Raw genomic sequence first — 14,863 nt, 5'->3', positions numbered from 1 at the left:
AACAGTCAACCTATTTGGGTTATGGGTTGGATTGACCTATTTGACCCATTTTGACATCCCTAGGTCGACTAAAGCCTAGAAGTAACTACAAATTACCAGATGTCCCTGGAAACGACCTAAAACTTTATTTATGTGTTTCTTAACCATTGTTGATGGCTACAAACTTTGTTATATTATTTTTAGTTAAGAGAGAAGAGATGAACTTCTTCAGAGTTTTTTTGGAACTTCGTTGGTTTTGATTTTATATTATTTATTATATTCACCTATTCTTTCTATGATTTTCTGTGACAACTATCATGTCAGAATAGATCTACCTGCTAGATTTAAAGTTCAGATAGGCTATGAGGGATTAGCTCCAAATATAGAATTGCTAAATTGTGATATTAATCAATAGAATTGTTCTTATTGGTTGTTTTCTAGAGTCGCGAACTAGAACCTTAATCATAGGATATTTAGTCGCAAACGACATCATGATTTACTTCTTAAATTAATTATCTTGAGGTATGATTGTTAGAAATAAGCGACAACTGATTTAGCCAAACCTAGTGAACATATATATATATCAAACCCGATCGCTAAAGCTTGCTAGAATAAACATTGGTCGATAGTCTTATAGATTAATCGATCAATGTTTAGAAAGGTTTATCAAGCGATATTCCAATAGAACCACCGATCGACACTTTCTCAAGATCAACAAACGACAGTTGAGGTCTGAGATCTAGAAAATATATAATCCAGAAAAATAGAAGTTGATCGATTATTACTTAGTTTGAGTTCTATTCAATATCATGCATGCAACCATAGTCTTTATACTACTATAATCCATATTACCCGAATAGAAATCCTAGGTCTAACAAACCATCATTCCGTCAAACAACTCTTAGTTCTTTAAGAACAATTATCTTGTTCGGCCTACTTTACTATATTTACTGTATTATTAAATTATTTTTCTAGTTTAATTATAAACTATTAGATCTATTGTTTACTCTAGCTCTCTGTGGATTCGAACTCTAAGTGCTATAATTTGACTTTTTTTTTGAGAGAATATAAATCAATTCTTAGGATAATTTGAGTGATATCAATGTCGATTAGAACTGGATAAATAAATTGCGTGGAAAGAAACATATAAAATGTAAAGTTGTGCAGATCCGTCTGAAATTTAGCAATAGATGAACATTGTCTATGATGGATTAAACTCATTTTTGTACATAAGATAGGTAATTAGGTTAGTTTTCAAATGCAAGTGGTATAAGGTCGATATAACGATACGATCAAAAATATGCTCATTTTAATATTTTATTGAAAACTAGTTCATCTGGCGAGAAGAAAAAATTGCGAGATAACCTGAGATCGACCACTAGAAATCATAGACGATTGGTAGTGGTTTAAAACCTTTGGGAGGAATTTGATTTAATCTAATGATTTAAGTTTCAGAGTGTTTTTTTTGGTAGGATTAAGTTTCAGAGTGTTGCTTAAATGATAATCTTATTGATTCATCTATTTCTGCATATTTGAATTTCTGCAAAAAAATGTCCAATGCTTTCTCTATACATTAAATATTTTTAAAAAATTAATTGAATACCAAAATTAGTTACCATTTTTCAAAAATACAATTAATCAAAAACTTAAAATATTTATGAAAATAGTTATTCTAACAGCAGATTTGAAAAATAAAACTCAAACTTCGTCAATATTTTTGCACATTTACTTTCCTATTTGGCTTTAGAAAACAAACAAGTGAAATCAAGCTAATTTTTGATTTTGGCTGATATGAAAAGAGTTTATGGGGGTTCTCCAGTCACCTTCACATCTTTCTTTTCTTCTTTTGACAAAATCACCTTCACATCTTGCTCTGCTCTTAATTGAATCTCATCGTTTGGTTGTAGTTTCTTTAGTCGCTTCTGTCCTTAGAGCCTTAGTTACTTCTTATTCGTGAGAGAAAAGCAAGAAAAAAGAATCGAAAATAATTTAATCTGGTTTAAAATGAGCATTCTTTTCTCAAGCAGTAATTTCAGTCCATCATATTCACATATAATAAGCCAAAGATGGTTTACTCTGGTTCAGCGTTTAGCATCTTTAGTCAAATAAACATTGGCAAAACCGAAAAACAAAAGCCAATCAAAAAACGAGTTAGGCCAAGAAGTCATGTTCTAGTTGAACAACTCGAGAAAATAAAAGAAACAAAGCTTTGGAGTTGCTTTAGGAGCAAACCAAAGACACTTATGTTCTGTCTGTTATTGAAGTTGTTACTTAAATAATTGAGGAAACGCAAGACATGGAAAATGCATTTTTTTTTGTTTCAATTCCATCAAATTATTCTTCCAAATCCCATATTCGGTCCCAGAATCCAACTCTTAAAATATGATTAATTTATATATTTCTTATAATAAATAATTAGGAGAGAGAGTGACACGAGTCACTCCACTACCAAAGCTTTTTGTTTATTTTTATTTATTATTCTTTTGTTTGTCTTCTATTCGATTCCGCTTAGAAAAGCTTGTTGTTGGGGTTTGGTTTCGATCGATTCTAGAAATCTGTCTGGTGGAGAAAAAATCCCAGTTTAAAAAGTGAACACATCTCTCTATCTATAAATCTCTAAAGCTATCTTCTTGGTGCCATTAACGAGCTGGGTTTTGCTCCAAAACAGTGATTCTGCCATCTTCAGATTTCACCTTTTAAGGTTTTTCTTTCGACTCCTTTCTTTCTTTGATGTTCTTAATTACGACGAATCTCTGTTATGTTTGTTTCTTGTTGTCTAATGATGTTGTCTCCTGTAATAAAAAGATGCATCTTTGAAATTAAATGCACTCCTCCTAAACAATTACTTTGATGACTATGTTTATTAATTGATGATTAATGTGTAACCGAAGCAAAGTTTTTTTCTTTTAAAATATTTTTTCATTGCCCATACCATCGTCAGTTTTGAGTTTACTTCCACTAGATCTGAAAAGAAAATTTATAATAAATTTATTTTTTAAAATAAACTCATCGTTTTCTATTTGATTCCTTAGGGAGTTTCTCTTTCACAGTAGCCCAGATTGTGTTGGTCAGTTTCTAGGAGAGTGAGTGTTGTATCTCTGTTTCTTTCTTTGAGCTGTGTTTTGTTATCTTTCCGAAAATATATCTCATTGATGGTTTTTGAGAAAAGTTTCTATTTTTATTTGCCTTTTTTTGTCTGAAAGATCATTAGGTAGCTGGAACGTCTGATTCTGAATTCTTTTTTGTATGTTTGTAACGTGAGTTCTGGTGTTTATTTTCAGACAGGTACCTTCTTGCATGTGACTAGTAGATCAGAGCCTACAAAGAACTGAGATTTTGGTATCCAAAAATTGGTTAATCTGAGCTTTTTGATTTTCTCCTTGTAAAGGGGGACACAAGAACTGTGGCATCTTGGTGAGTTTTGTTCTTATTCCTGAAACTATTGAATGTCTTTGTTTCTGTATTAAAAGAAATTAATTAGTTTTTGCTTTGTGTGAATAATAGATTATGGAACATGAGTTACCTTCTATTAAATCATGGAAGTCACTTGTTAAGAGAAGAAACAACCCTCAAGAAGGGGTAAGCTTTTCCCTTTTTTCTCTTCTTTTTTTTTTATTCTTTTGGTTTTTGTAATGCTTGGTGATAATGATCTCTGCGTGATTGACGGGTCTCAATATATGCTGTGTTTAGACTTTGAATATTGATGTGGGAAAGCTTGAAACTTTTGCAGGGTAAATCTTCTTGGAAAATGAAACCTGTCATGGCTCTCATGTGTACAGTTCTTTTGATCTTTTGGTATAAGACCACAAATATTCAGTATGAACAGACACAGGTATATGTCTCAAAGATTTTTTTTTTTCTTTCTTTTGATATGACAATGATATTAACTTTTTCTTGTTTTGGTACATGTGTTGCTCAGATAGAAGAAACAGATTATCCCTTTGAGATGGCTAAGGTAACATTTTTTTTTCTACCCCCTCCTCTGTCTTTTCTAATGTTTGATGCATTGTCCGGTTCCAAAGTTTTTGATTTTGATTTGATCTTGTTAAGGAATCTGAACCGGTGAGTGAGAAGTTGAAAGGGTTACCTTTTGGTATCATACAGCCTAGATCAGACTTGGAGTTAAAGCCACTTTGGTCAAGTAGTACTCTGAGGTCAAAGGTTAGTTTTATTTCTGTTGAAAGAGGAATCAAATACATGTATTCTTAAGAGGATTTTTCTGATGTATGTTGTTGTCTTTAATAACAGGGAGGCGAGTTGACGAACCGTAACTTGTTGGCAATGCCTGTAGGACTTAAGCAAAAGGATAATGTCGACACTATTGTACAGAAGGTAAGCATATGCTTGGTCAGTGAATCTGTGATGAGGTTCTATCTACAATGTTTAAGTTTATTTGTTGCATTCAGTTTCTTCCGGCGAATTTCACTGTGATTCTGTTTCATTACGATGGAAACATGGATCAATGGTGGGATCTAGAGTGGAGCTCTAAAGCCATACACATTGTTGCTCATAACCAGACAAAATGGTACCACATAATGATTGTGTTTCTATATTTGAATCCTGTCTCTGTCTATGGTTTTGTTGAAAATAAGATATTGGTTTGTACTCAGGTGGTTTGCCAAACGGTTTCTCCATCCTGATATCGTCTCCAGTTACGATTATGTTTTCCTTTGGGATGAAGATCTTGGAGTTGAGAACTTCAATCCTCAAAAGTAATAATATTCCATTTACTTACCCTCCGCATAAAGGCAAACCTCTTGGTACCTAAAAACAGTCTGATGATCTCTGGTGCAGATACCTGAGGATAGTAAAAACAGCAGGACTTGAGATCTCTCAACCGGCCTTGCACCCAAACTCAACAGAAGTTCACCATAGAATCACAGTCCGGTCTAGAACAAATATCTTCCATAGGTGAGTGAGTTTCCTGTTGAACCCACCCACTTGTTGTTAAGAGGCCTTCTCTTGATGTTTTTTTGTTACTTAAATCCAAAACCGCAGACGAGTTTATGATAGTAGAGGCAATATGAAGTGCTCAAATACTAGTGAAGGGCCTCCATGTACCGGGTAAATATTTCTTTCAAGTAGCATAAAAGTTTTTAAAAGACTTCTCTACACCATTACTCCCACCTTCTGTCATTGTTTAATGTCTATTTTTTTTCTGTGTGTTTTCCAGATTTGTTGAAGGAATGGCTCCAGTGTTTTCAAGATCTGCTTGGTTTTGCACTTGGAATCTAATACAGGTAAATGATCTGATTCTTTAACTTGTGCTTTAGCTAAATCTTTGTCACACCATTAAACCTATTTCTAATTTTCTTTTTGCGGTTGTTAGAACGATCTGGTACATGGATGGGGTATGGATATGAAACTTGGGTACTGTGCTCAGGTAAAAAAAAAAAGACATTTTCTTGCAACCTCATTAGCAATTGCATTCTCTCTATATGAATCGGTTTTGGAAATGTCTGTTTATAGGGTGACCGTAGCAAGAAAGTTGGGATAGTGGACAGTGAATATATATTCCATCAAGGCATTCAAACTCTAGGTGGAAGTGGTTATCCCGACAAGAAGGTAATATATATATCCTCCTCCTCTTACTTCCCACAACATTCTTTCTTGTATATAGACGAACTTTAACAAATAATCTTTTCTTTATTTCCACAGAATTCAGCTCGGAGCGGAGTCACAAGGGTAAAGCTGTTTTCATTCAGCATCTATATATTCTCATTTTCTTGACTGTAAACTTACTTTACTTTGTTATACAGAGACGCGGTTCTGCAACTTTTGATTCAAGAACAGAGGTGAGTTCTTGTTATTGTTACCAGATGAATATGTTACCTTTGCCTCCTCGAGCAGGAGTGTGTAATCTTTGTGTGTGTTTTGGTGAGCAGATAAGGAGGCAGTCAACATGGGAGCTTCAAACTTTTAAAGAACGATGGAACCGAGCGGTTGAGGAAGACAAGAACTGGATCGACCGGTCTTCATCGACCAGGAACCGTATTAGCAATAACCGGAGATTTAAGCGGAGTAGTGTGATTTCAAGTTTAGTGCAGCGGAAAGCTGAAGAGAGTAGAAAATAAACCACATACAGTTTTTTTTTAAATCAGAAAAAAATATAGAAAAAGGGGTTTTGCTCATTGTTTTTTTTTTTTTTTTTTTTTTTTTTTTTTTTTAAATAGATATATTAATTGAACAACCCGAAACGGGAATTACAAGATTCGATTACAAGGATGATTTGAACAAAAGTTCTCGAGGCAATCTATTACTAAAACGAGCTTCGCCCACCCACTAAACCCGGCACATTCCGCTCATCCGTTTTTCAATTTTCTCGAGAATCGGTTGCCGTTCTCAACCTCCGACGATGACTTTGGATAGGTGAGGTTCTCCTTGTTGCCAAGGATGCCGGGACTATCCTTGTCGTCTTTGGAGTAGCTAGTTTCCGATGATCGCCTCAAACCTTTATAACCGTCTCCTTCGATGAACGCACAAATGCTATAGAAGGATGGGAAGGAACACAAACCTTTGAAAATCGCTCCCGCCCGACTGCACTGCCTCCTACCGCACAAACTGACCAGGGAGAGGAGACCAAAGTCTTCAAACCCAAGACAAATAAAGACAAAGCGGGTACGGACCGATTGCCATGAATGGAAACCTGAACGCTGCTACAAAACCTGCAAAAGCTAATGCGATGTAACACTGCCATGATCGAAAACGATACACGGCCTCGGGATATGTCACAAAGCCGGAAGATCCACCGAGGATACAAAGACTCCTCAGACAGAAGAAGCCAATAGAAGCCTCGTCCACCGCCTTCTCCAAGAACAGGAGATAGGAAAGCTTTATCTTGTGAGAAGGAAGGCTCGGTGGCACGAACCCACCACACCAATACGAACACGAGCAACACCACCAGAGAGAAACGTCGACATAACTCTCCTTGGTTACAGGAACCACTCACCGGGAAGAGGAAGGAGATCCAGAAGGAGTAAGCAAAACCGCATCTGAGAGGCCATAGACGACCACCTTCGATATTGCAGCGCTGCCTCTACCACACGCCAACACCGCGGGCTCCGACACACGCCAGAAACCGGAGCTAAGCGAGCCTCTGAGTTAAAGGGAACCTCCAGAGTTCCTTAGGCAGTAGCGACGCAGATCCCGCCAATCCAAGACACCAAGGTAAAGTCGATGATTTGCTGCTACACGCCTCTCACTCACCGCACGGACTAAGGAAGCTCGAAAGCTACCAACCGGAACAGAACAAATGAGACAGCCGAACCTCCTCCACGCGCAATCGAACCTACAAGAAGTAAAAGGGCTTCCTGCCAAACCCTAAAATCCGACCACACCAGACGAAACCACACCCTCTCTGCGTCTAGACTCCAACCACCTAGCAGACCACGCTGAAACCGGAGCTCCCCTGCAGCAGAGACGAAAACGACGGGTCACCAGAAGCAGAGCGACGACAAGGCAGGGAGAGTGAAGGGGACACCGGTGAAGCAAAAGAGAAAACAAAGAGACAAGGGCAGAGGAGAAGCCTCCGGTGCCGGAACCTGCGCTCACGCGCTGTCCGTACCGGAGCGAGTGAGATCTACTTCGTTGGCCTTCGAGAGAGAAAGTGAGGAGAGAGAAAGAGAGGTCCGTTTTGCTCATTGTTAAATAGTTCAAGTTAATATTTAATCATCATTCTCTATGATTAGTGTAGTTTTTATTATCTTGTTTATATGTGGCTCAGTCTTTCTTCATCTTGGATTATTTCTCTAGTTGATTGAGCATACATTTTAGAAAAAGTTAATATTTGTCTTGAAAATAGTTCATATTAAATTGGGGTTCTTAGATTTAGGATTTATTTAAACTTAGGATAAGAATTCAAGTCTTTTTTCCCTCTATAAAACACCTTTGTTTGTTTTTTTTTTTCCACTTTGTTGATCGGCTAAAAGCCCAAAAGTACAAAACACGAAGCCCAACAAAGCTTAAAATACAGAGACCACAAAACCCAAACGAAAGAAGCTCTAGAGGAAGAGGTGAGTCAACTCGAGCACTCCACGCATTAATCTGATAGCGATGGAGACATGTGCCCGATGAATGAAACGCCACTAAACTTCACTGCATGAAAGATGTCACCGGAGCAATTCACCGAGAATCCACCGGAACACATCAGAACAGGAAGTCACATGAGAAGAAGCCGTCGGACGACTTTAAAAATTAAAAGAGCCAGATGATCTTCGCCTCAATAAAGCTTCAATTGGACACAAACCAATCTTCAGACATCGATTCAGCTGAAAGAACCCCTAGACACCTTTGGAGATGAGAAGAAGCTTGAAGATGTCACAGCCCTCAAAGAGGGGAGGAAGAGACAATCGCATGTCAAGATCAGAAGTCAATTAAAGCGATGAAGATCAAGAAGCGTAGATCTAACATAACCCAGATGAAATCCGGAGATAGCCAACAACGCCACCGATGAACAAGCGGCAATCGTCAGAGTCAAAAGCCAGTGACAATCAGAGAGTCAGATACATCACTAGAGTCAAAAGCCGAAAGTTCCGTCAAAGAGAACGCGAGCAACCAGAGTCAAAGCCAGCCGACCACCATAAAGATGAGATGCTGGAAAGAGGATCCAACCGGACAGAATTTCGCCGTAAACACTGGCATGAGTTTTCTCTCTTCACTTTCTCTAATTTTGAAATGTGAAAAGAAGGAGAGAGAACAAAAAGAAAGAGAGAGAAAACTGCGTTACTTTTTCAGCACCTTTGTTTGTTTATAGATATAAACTTGAGGTAATACCACACTGAACATTCAATAATTTTCATAAAATTAGAAAATTGTATAAAAAGAATTATTTATTGTTTTTGAAATGTGAAAACATTTTTGTTTTCATCAAATTCGTTCGAGTTTGTTCTATGTCGTGAAGGCGGTTCTCGATTCTTATATAAAAACAATTAGACCATCGTTATCGCCGTTCCTTAACAAGGTTTTTAGTGTAATTGAATCAAAATTAGCTTTTATTAGAAAAAAACGTTCCTTGATTAAGGGACAATACTAAACGTTTCTTAGTAACACGTGTCTCTCATTGAGGAATTTGGATTTCTTCTCTCTCCATCTCTCTCTTGACAAAAATTGTTCTTCTCTCCACATCTCTCTCTGTGATTCTCCTCATCGCATCCTCTGTTTCTTGATCTCTATATTCTTTTCATGATAATAATGGGAAAAAGCACAATCAAAGAAGGAGAATGAGATCCCTAATGTGTAAAATCACACAACGAGAAGCCGCATAGATTGATGAGACCTTGATGTGTCCTCTTGGCTTCTCCGTTGATCAGCTCATGGTCTTCTTTTCTTCTTCTCCCTCTTCCGCTTTTGATTTTACCCGCAGAGATTGATCAGACCTTGATGGGTCCTCGTGGCTGAGGTAATTGAATCATCCCAATCTTTGTTCTGTTTTGAGTTAAAAGAACATAATGTAGTGTATGTTCTATCTAATTAACAAAGTTCAAAGATTTTTCTCTTGTCTCTAGTCTCACAAGTGGATGTAATCATTACAAAATTTTCAGTTCTTGGTTTTGAAGTATGTAAGATGTTTTTTCCAGGTTTATCTTGGCGTGGTTAAGGTCTTACATGGATTGTATGGATTGAGATCAATTTCCCTGCAGTGGCTGAGGTTTCCAGAGCAGTACAGGTCCAGGATCACTGCAATAAATGGATGAAACCGCCACCAGGAGATTGATCAAAGTTACTTTATTACCACTGTTGCTGGGAAGAAGGCTCTTGAAAGTTCTGGTCTTGGTGGTGATAAGCTTAGCACGGTACTACTCTTTTAGATTGATCAAAGTTCAGAGCTTTGACTCATTCAGTTTAGATGCTAAATGACAGCAGGGAAGTGAAAGATTATTCCTTAAGCTGCTGGTGTCATCATCCCTTTAGCTTTGACCCTTCTGGTCCACAACGCTAAGAGAGACAAAGAAACGAGGAGTGACTGTCGACGACGTCGGTGGAGAGCCTGGTCACACCGTTAGGAACCACAGGTTCAAAGATCCAGTCAGCTCCCACTGGGAAGACATCTCCACTTTCCCGGAGCTCTTCGACATCTCGTGTAAGAACCACAGCGACAAGTTTTTCCTCGGGACCAGGAGGCTGATCGCTAGGGGGGTCGAGACTAGCGAGGACGGGAAAGTGTTTGAGAAGCTTCATTTGGGTGATTACGAGTGGAAGACGTTCGGAGAAATGCTTGACGCTATGTAGTTTTGCTTCTGGTTTGGTAAGGATTGGTTACTAGGAACCAACCTAAAAGTATCAGCAATAATCTCTTTTTTTCTTAATGTTCCTTAACATTATTCTTTAGCTCAAAAATACTAATAAACAATGCTAAGACCTCTCTAACAATAATGTTGCTCTTAAGACAATTTTCAAAGGTTCTTAAAAGCAGACAAGATCATTGACCAAAGGACTATTTCTATTTTTCCATGTCATTTCTCTCTCTCTAGAGATTTCAAATAGTTTGAATACTACAGCCGTTGAATAACAATGTTTTTAGAAAAGCTACCTAATATACTTAAATTTTGCTTACGTTTCTGATGTATATCGTAATGAAGCGATTGGTTTTTCATGTAAAAACAACACAAGCGTAAATTACTTAAAGCAATTGATTCCCGGATGCATTTTTTTGCGGATTTAGAATGAAAAGCTTATGAGATGTTCCACAGTGGTGAAACTAAAACCATTCGTTATGGATGTGTGTTACGAAAAAAAGTATGTGCACTAAAGATGTAGTACGATCGTATGTCAATTCAAATGTTACATGTAGATTGCATCGTGTAAATGTTGTTGAGGAAGTTTTTTTTTTTTTGTTGTTGTTGTTGTTGAGGAAGTTATTTATCAATATCCAATATATTAAAAATTATACAGTGAAGTATTTGAGATTTGATTAGTGTTAAAAAGTAAAAAGGTATTTAACAAAATAAATTATATAATAGTATTAGGCCCAGAAATAAATTATAGTATTAGAGGCCCAGAAAACGAAATACACAAATATAAATAATTTAAAGACGCGTTTTGTGGGTAAGATATACAAATATAGTATTTGGCTAGTTCTCGGTCCGCTGGCTAAGATCTTAAAATCGATTTCAAGTCTTCTTCTACTTCTTCTCTGATACCAAAGCTCTAATCTTCTCGAAGGCATGGCTAATCGCTATGATCGGAATCCATTCGCTGAGGAAGAAGAAGTCAATCCTTTCGCTGTAAGCTTCCTTCACTTCAGATTAACTCTCTCGCTCTCGAATCTTGGTGAATTAATAATTGACTTGTGAGAAATCTTGATGGAGACAAATCTCTATTTTTTTTAATTTGTCTTGTTGCTTTGAACCTAAAATTAGATTGTAACTCAGGTTTTTGGTTGAAGTTTGTTTGTAGCTTTTTGATGTTTCTAATTTTGAATCAATAAAGTTTGTTCTTTTTTTTTTTTTTTTTTTTAAAGTCTCTAACTGAATTTGTAATCCGATTTAGAATACTGGGAGTGTTCCGGCTGCATCGAACTCAAGACTCTCGCCTTTGCCTCCAGAGCCTGTCGGTTTCGATTATGGTCGAACCGTTGACATTCCTCTTAACAATGACAGATCTGGTGCTACACAGGTTAGTTGCTAAGAGATATAATACAGCTGGCCTCTTGGGGATTATTAATTTAGTTAATACTAATAAAACTTGTTGGGAATCATTTTAGAATCTGAACAAGAAAGAAAAGGAACTTCAAGCCAAAGAAGCTGACCTTAGACGACGGGAGCAGGTTTTTTTTTTTTTATCTGCTAAAACTAGTTAAGTAAAATCACATGTCATGGATGTTGCTCTTTTGAATCTTGTTTTCTTTTGTGGTTCGATTGTAGGAGGTGAAACGGAAAGAAGATGCTGCTGCACGAGGTTACCCTTTTTCTTATAAAAGTCTAGAAGCCAAGTTTACACACTTTTATAACTGTTTTCTCTCTAATGCCAGCTGGAATAACGATTGAAGTGAAAAACTGGCCGCCTATCTTCCCACTTATCCACCATGACATTGCTAATGAAATTCCTGTTCATCTCCAAAGGCTACAGTATGTTGCCTTTGCATCCTATTTGGGTACGTACTCTTGTTGTCTTTACTTTTCAAATTCCTATGATAAAATAATCCTACTTTTTTGACATTTTCCATTGACGCATAACATTTATGATGTGGTTCTTGGTTCGGCAGGGTTGGTCCTTTGTCTATTCTGGAATATTATTGCCATTACTACAGCTTGGATCAAAGGAGAAGGTTTGTCTCTTATCTCTTGTTTCCTCATTACACTTCATAGTTTGCTTACATGGTTTTCTTTTTTGTTCAGGAGTGACGATATGGCTTCTTGCCCTTATTTACTTCATAGCTGGTGTCCCAGGAGGCTATGTCTTATGGTATCGTCCCCTCTACCGTGCCTTCAGGTTTGGACTTGTCTACTTTCTAATTTCTGATTTTTAATATTATGTTACTACGTTTTTTTTCACTTATTTTTATTTTGTTTAATGTATACGCAGAACTGACAGTGCATTGAGCTTTGGATGGTTTTTCATGTTCTATATGGTGAGCGATGATTAAATTATAATGATGTTATTTACATTTTTTTTTTCTTGGTAATATCAAATCTGAAGCCTTTGTTCTTGCTGCAGCTCCACATTGCTTTCTGTGTCTTTGCTGCGGTTGCTCCACCTGTTGTCTTCAAAGGAAAATCTCTTGCGTAAGTTTTTTTTTTTTAAGTTTTCCTCAACATTTGAAGTTTATCTCGTCATTGCTTTTGGTAATTTGAGTGTGGAGAAAACATTTTAAGTTGATCAACTTCAACGCAAAGAAATGTTTATTGCAAACTCCAAAATACACTCGCATCTAGGTGTGCCATTGCTTGATAATGGTCATATTCCACTAAATGGTAGTTTGCATATGGTAGCTTTATTTCCTTGGAAAAATTATTCTTACAATAGATTTGTCTACGTGTAACAGTGGGATCTTACCTGCAGTAGATGTCTTAAGCGGTAATACATTGGTTGGGGTAAGCTCTCTCTCTCTCACCCTCTAATGATCTTACAACAGATCCTGAGATAAAAGCATATTGATATGGATCATTGACCTTATTGTCTTTCTTTGTTTACAGATATTCTACTTCATTGGGTTTGGGTTTTTCTGCCTCGAATCAGTGGTCAGCATCTGGGTTATTCAGGTCTCTCTCTTCAACTCCCAGTCGCATACTTTATCTATCTGCTTTTCTAACAGTGTTTTATGATCTGAAATCGTTCTTTTTTTGTTTGACATTTGATTTTGGGATGGTTTTGTCTTTTTGTTTGAGCAGCAAGTATATATGTACTTCCGAGGCAGTGGGAAACAAGATGAACTGAGACGAGAAGCAGCGAGAGGAGCCCTGAGAGCCGCCGTATGAGACAGCTTTATGTAGCATTTTGGCTTGTGTATGAAATCTTCACTGTTTTTTTTTTTTCAGATTCTGAACTTTGTTTTGTAAGCAATAGCAAAAGAAAAGATTCTATTTTTGTTTATACTGTCATGTAAATCGGTGTTATATTCAAAAAGTCAAGAGTTCAACTTCAAATTCATATTTTTTTATTTTTTTTTGCATTTGTGTTGTTTCTACATTATAATATTCTTGATGGCTATATTGCATGATAACTTCTTGATTTTCTTTATTAAATAATGACATCATATGTTTGGTGTACATAATACTGGTTAATTGGTTTAGGTTTTATACTTGTACAGAATACTATATAATATATACTTAAATTAACAAAATATAATTTCATGACTAACTTTTTTCAACCTCGAGCTTAAACTAACTATTCATTAGAATACTTTTAAAATTAATATACATACATATACAAATATATATACACATATATAAAATGACACAAAATATTATTTTAAACGTTTCAATATAAATGTTCAAAAAATTCTAAAATTATAACTTTCAACTGACTAAAAATTACTTAAATAAACATAATATTATATGAATAATTATTATATTGTATTACAATAGTATTTTTTATATTTTTATAATGTTATAATATATTTATTAAACCATTGCAATGTTTCATATAAATAAGTTACAAATATTCTACAAACGCAATAATTTTTAAACGTTATGCCAGTCATACAAAACATTAAATAACGATCAAAACCATAATGATCTCCATCCACAAACGCCCAAATCCGCAACCGCTACGTTTGAACCAGTTAAACCCTAAGTTATGGCTAAAAACAATGTTTCTTGCAGTGTAAAGGGATATAATGATATTAGGATTAGAAATCTTTAATTAAGAAAACAAAAAGTTGCATAAAATTATGAAAATATAATTAAATTACATTTCCAATATTTTGTAACTTCTATATCTGTTATTACATTATTTATACTGTTATATTTGATTGGAATAACTTTATTATTCTATAAACATAAAATTACATAAATGTAAATTTTCATATCACAATTAACTTCATCATGTCTTATTTTGGTTAAAAGAAATTAAATAACATTGTATAAAATTAGGAAGAAACTTGGATACAAAAATGAAATAATGATAAAAATTAAACTGAAATTGTATTCAAGAAAATTTGTATATATTAAAAAGAAATGATGGTATTAAGATTCAAAGTATATAACTAAAATTAAAAATTTAGCAAAAGTGTGAAAAGTATAATTAAATTGTATTTTCACAATATTTTAAAATTATTTAATACTTATTTTATTACATTATTTTAGTGGTTATATTTTATTAGATTAATATTATTATGATATATGAGTTATTAACATATTGTAAAATTTTAACTGAAAAATAAATTACATAAAAATAAAAGTATATGTCAAATTTAGGCATAAATTATTTCATAATTGTTAGTATG

The 14,863-nt window shown here is 35.5% G+C and overlaps 2 protein-coding genes and 1 long non-coding RNA gene across 3 annotated transcripts; all 3 read left to right on the top strand.

Moving 5' to 3' along the window:
- Positions 1-2,476: 2,476 nt before the first annotated feature.
- LOC108813412 (uncharacterized) lies at positions 2,477-6,132 on the top strand. The gene is made up of 17 exons (XM_018585952.2): positions 2,477-2,680; positions 3,261-3,393; positions 3,484-3,558; positions 3,710-3,811; positions 3,899-3,934; positions 4,030-4,140; positions 4,228-4,311; positions 4,386-4,504; positions 4,590-4,691; positions 4,774-4,890; positions 4,978-5,043; positions 5,153-5,219; positions 5,309-5,362; positions 5,449-5,544; positions 5,638-5,664; positions 5,739-5,774; positions 5,865-6,132. The coding sequence occupies exons 3-17, from the start codon at positions 3,487-3,489 to the stop codon at positions 6,051-6,053; spliced, it is 1,278 nt and encodes a 425-aa protein (XP_018441454.1). The 5' UTR covers positions 2,477-2,680; positions 3,261-3,393; positions 3,484-3,486; the 3' UTR covers positions 6,054-6,132.
- Positions 6,133-7,978: 1,846 nt separating this feature from the next.
- On the top strand, positions 7,979-10,369 carry LOC130496668 (uncharacterized). The gene is made up of 2 exons (XR_008935830.1): positions 7,979-9,376; positions 9,555-10,369. It is a non-coding gene; the product is annotated as an uncharacterized LOC130496668 (long non-coding RNA).
- A 661-nt stretch (positions 10,370-11,030) lies between these two features.
- LOC108806470 (secretory carrier-associated membrane protein 3) lies at positions 11,031-13,566 on the top strand. Its single transcript, XM_018578600.2, has 12 exons — positions 11,031-11,201; positions 11,467-11,592; positions 11,681-11,743; positions 11,841-11,874; positions 11,948-12,070; positions 12,182-12,244; positions 12,315-12,408; positions 12,502-12,547; positions 12,634-12,701; positions 12,962-13,010; positions 13,113-13,178; positions 13,308-13,566. The coding sequence occupies exons 1-12, from the start codon at positions 11,142-11,144 to the stop codon at positions 13,392-13,394; spliced, it is 879 nt and encodes a 292-aa protein (XP_018434102.1). The 5' UTR covers positions 11,031-11,141; the 3' UTR covers positions 13,395-13,566.
- Positions 13,567-14,863: the final 1,297 nt, after the last annotated feature.

This window comes from Raphanus sativus, chromosome 6, assembly GCF_000801105.2.
Source record: "Raphanus sativus cultivar WK10039 chromosome 6, ASM80110v3, whole genome shotgun sequence".
Taxonomy (NCBI): Eukaryota; Viridiplantae; Streptophyta; class Magnoliopsida; order Brassicales; family Brassicaceae; genus Raphanus; species Raphanus sativus.
The sequence above is the reverse complement of the archived record's forward strand: the minus strand, read 5'-3'. Positions and strand labels throughout refer to the sequence as shown.

Excerpts from the sequence above, each read along its gene's own strand:
- LOC108813412 (XM_018585952.2), top strand. The coding sequence starts at position 3,487 with ATGGAACATGAGTTACCTTCTATTAAATCATGGAAGTCACTTGTTAAG. Across the intron at positions 4,141-4,227 it reads GTAGTACTCTGAGGTCAAAG|GGAGGCGAGTTGACGAACCG; the intron begins GTTAGTTTTATT and ends CTTTAATAACAG. Across the intron at positions 5,665-5,738 it reads CTCGGAGCGGAGTCACAAGG|AGACGCGGTTCTGCAACTTT; the intron begins GTAAAGCTGTTT and ends TTTGTTATACAG.
- LOC108806470 (XM_018578600.2), top strand. The coding sequence starts at position 11,142 with ATGGCTAATCGCTATGATCGGAATCCATTCGCTGAGGAAGAAGAAGTC. Across the intron at positions 11,593-11,680 it reads ACAGATCTGGTGCTACACAG|AATCTGAACAAGAAAGAAAA; the intron begins GTTAGTTGCTAA and ends GAATCATTTTAG. Across the intron at positions 12,702-12,961 it reads TTCAAAGGAAAATCTCTTGC|TGGGATCTTACCTGCAGTAG; the intron begins GTAAGTTTTTTT and ends TACGTGTAACAG.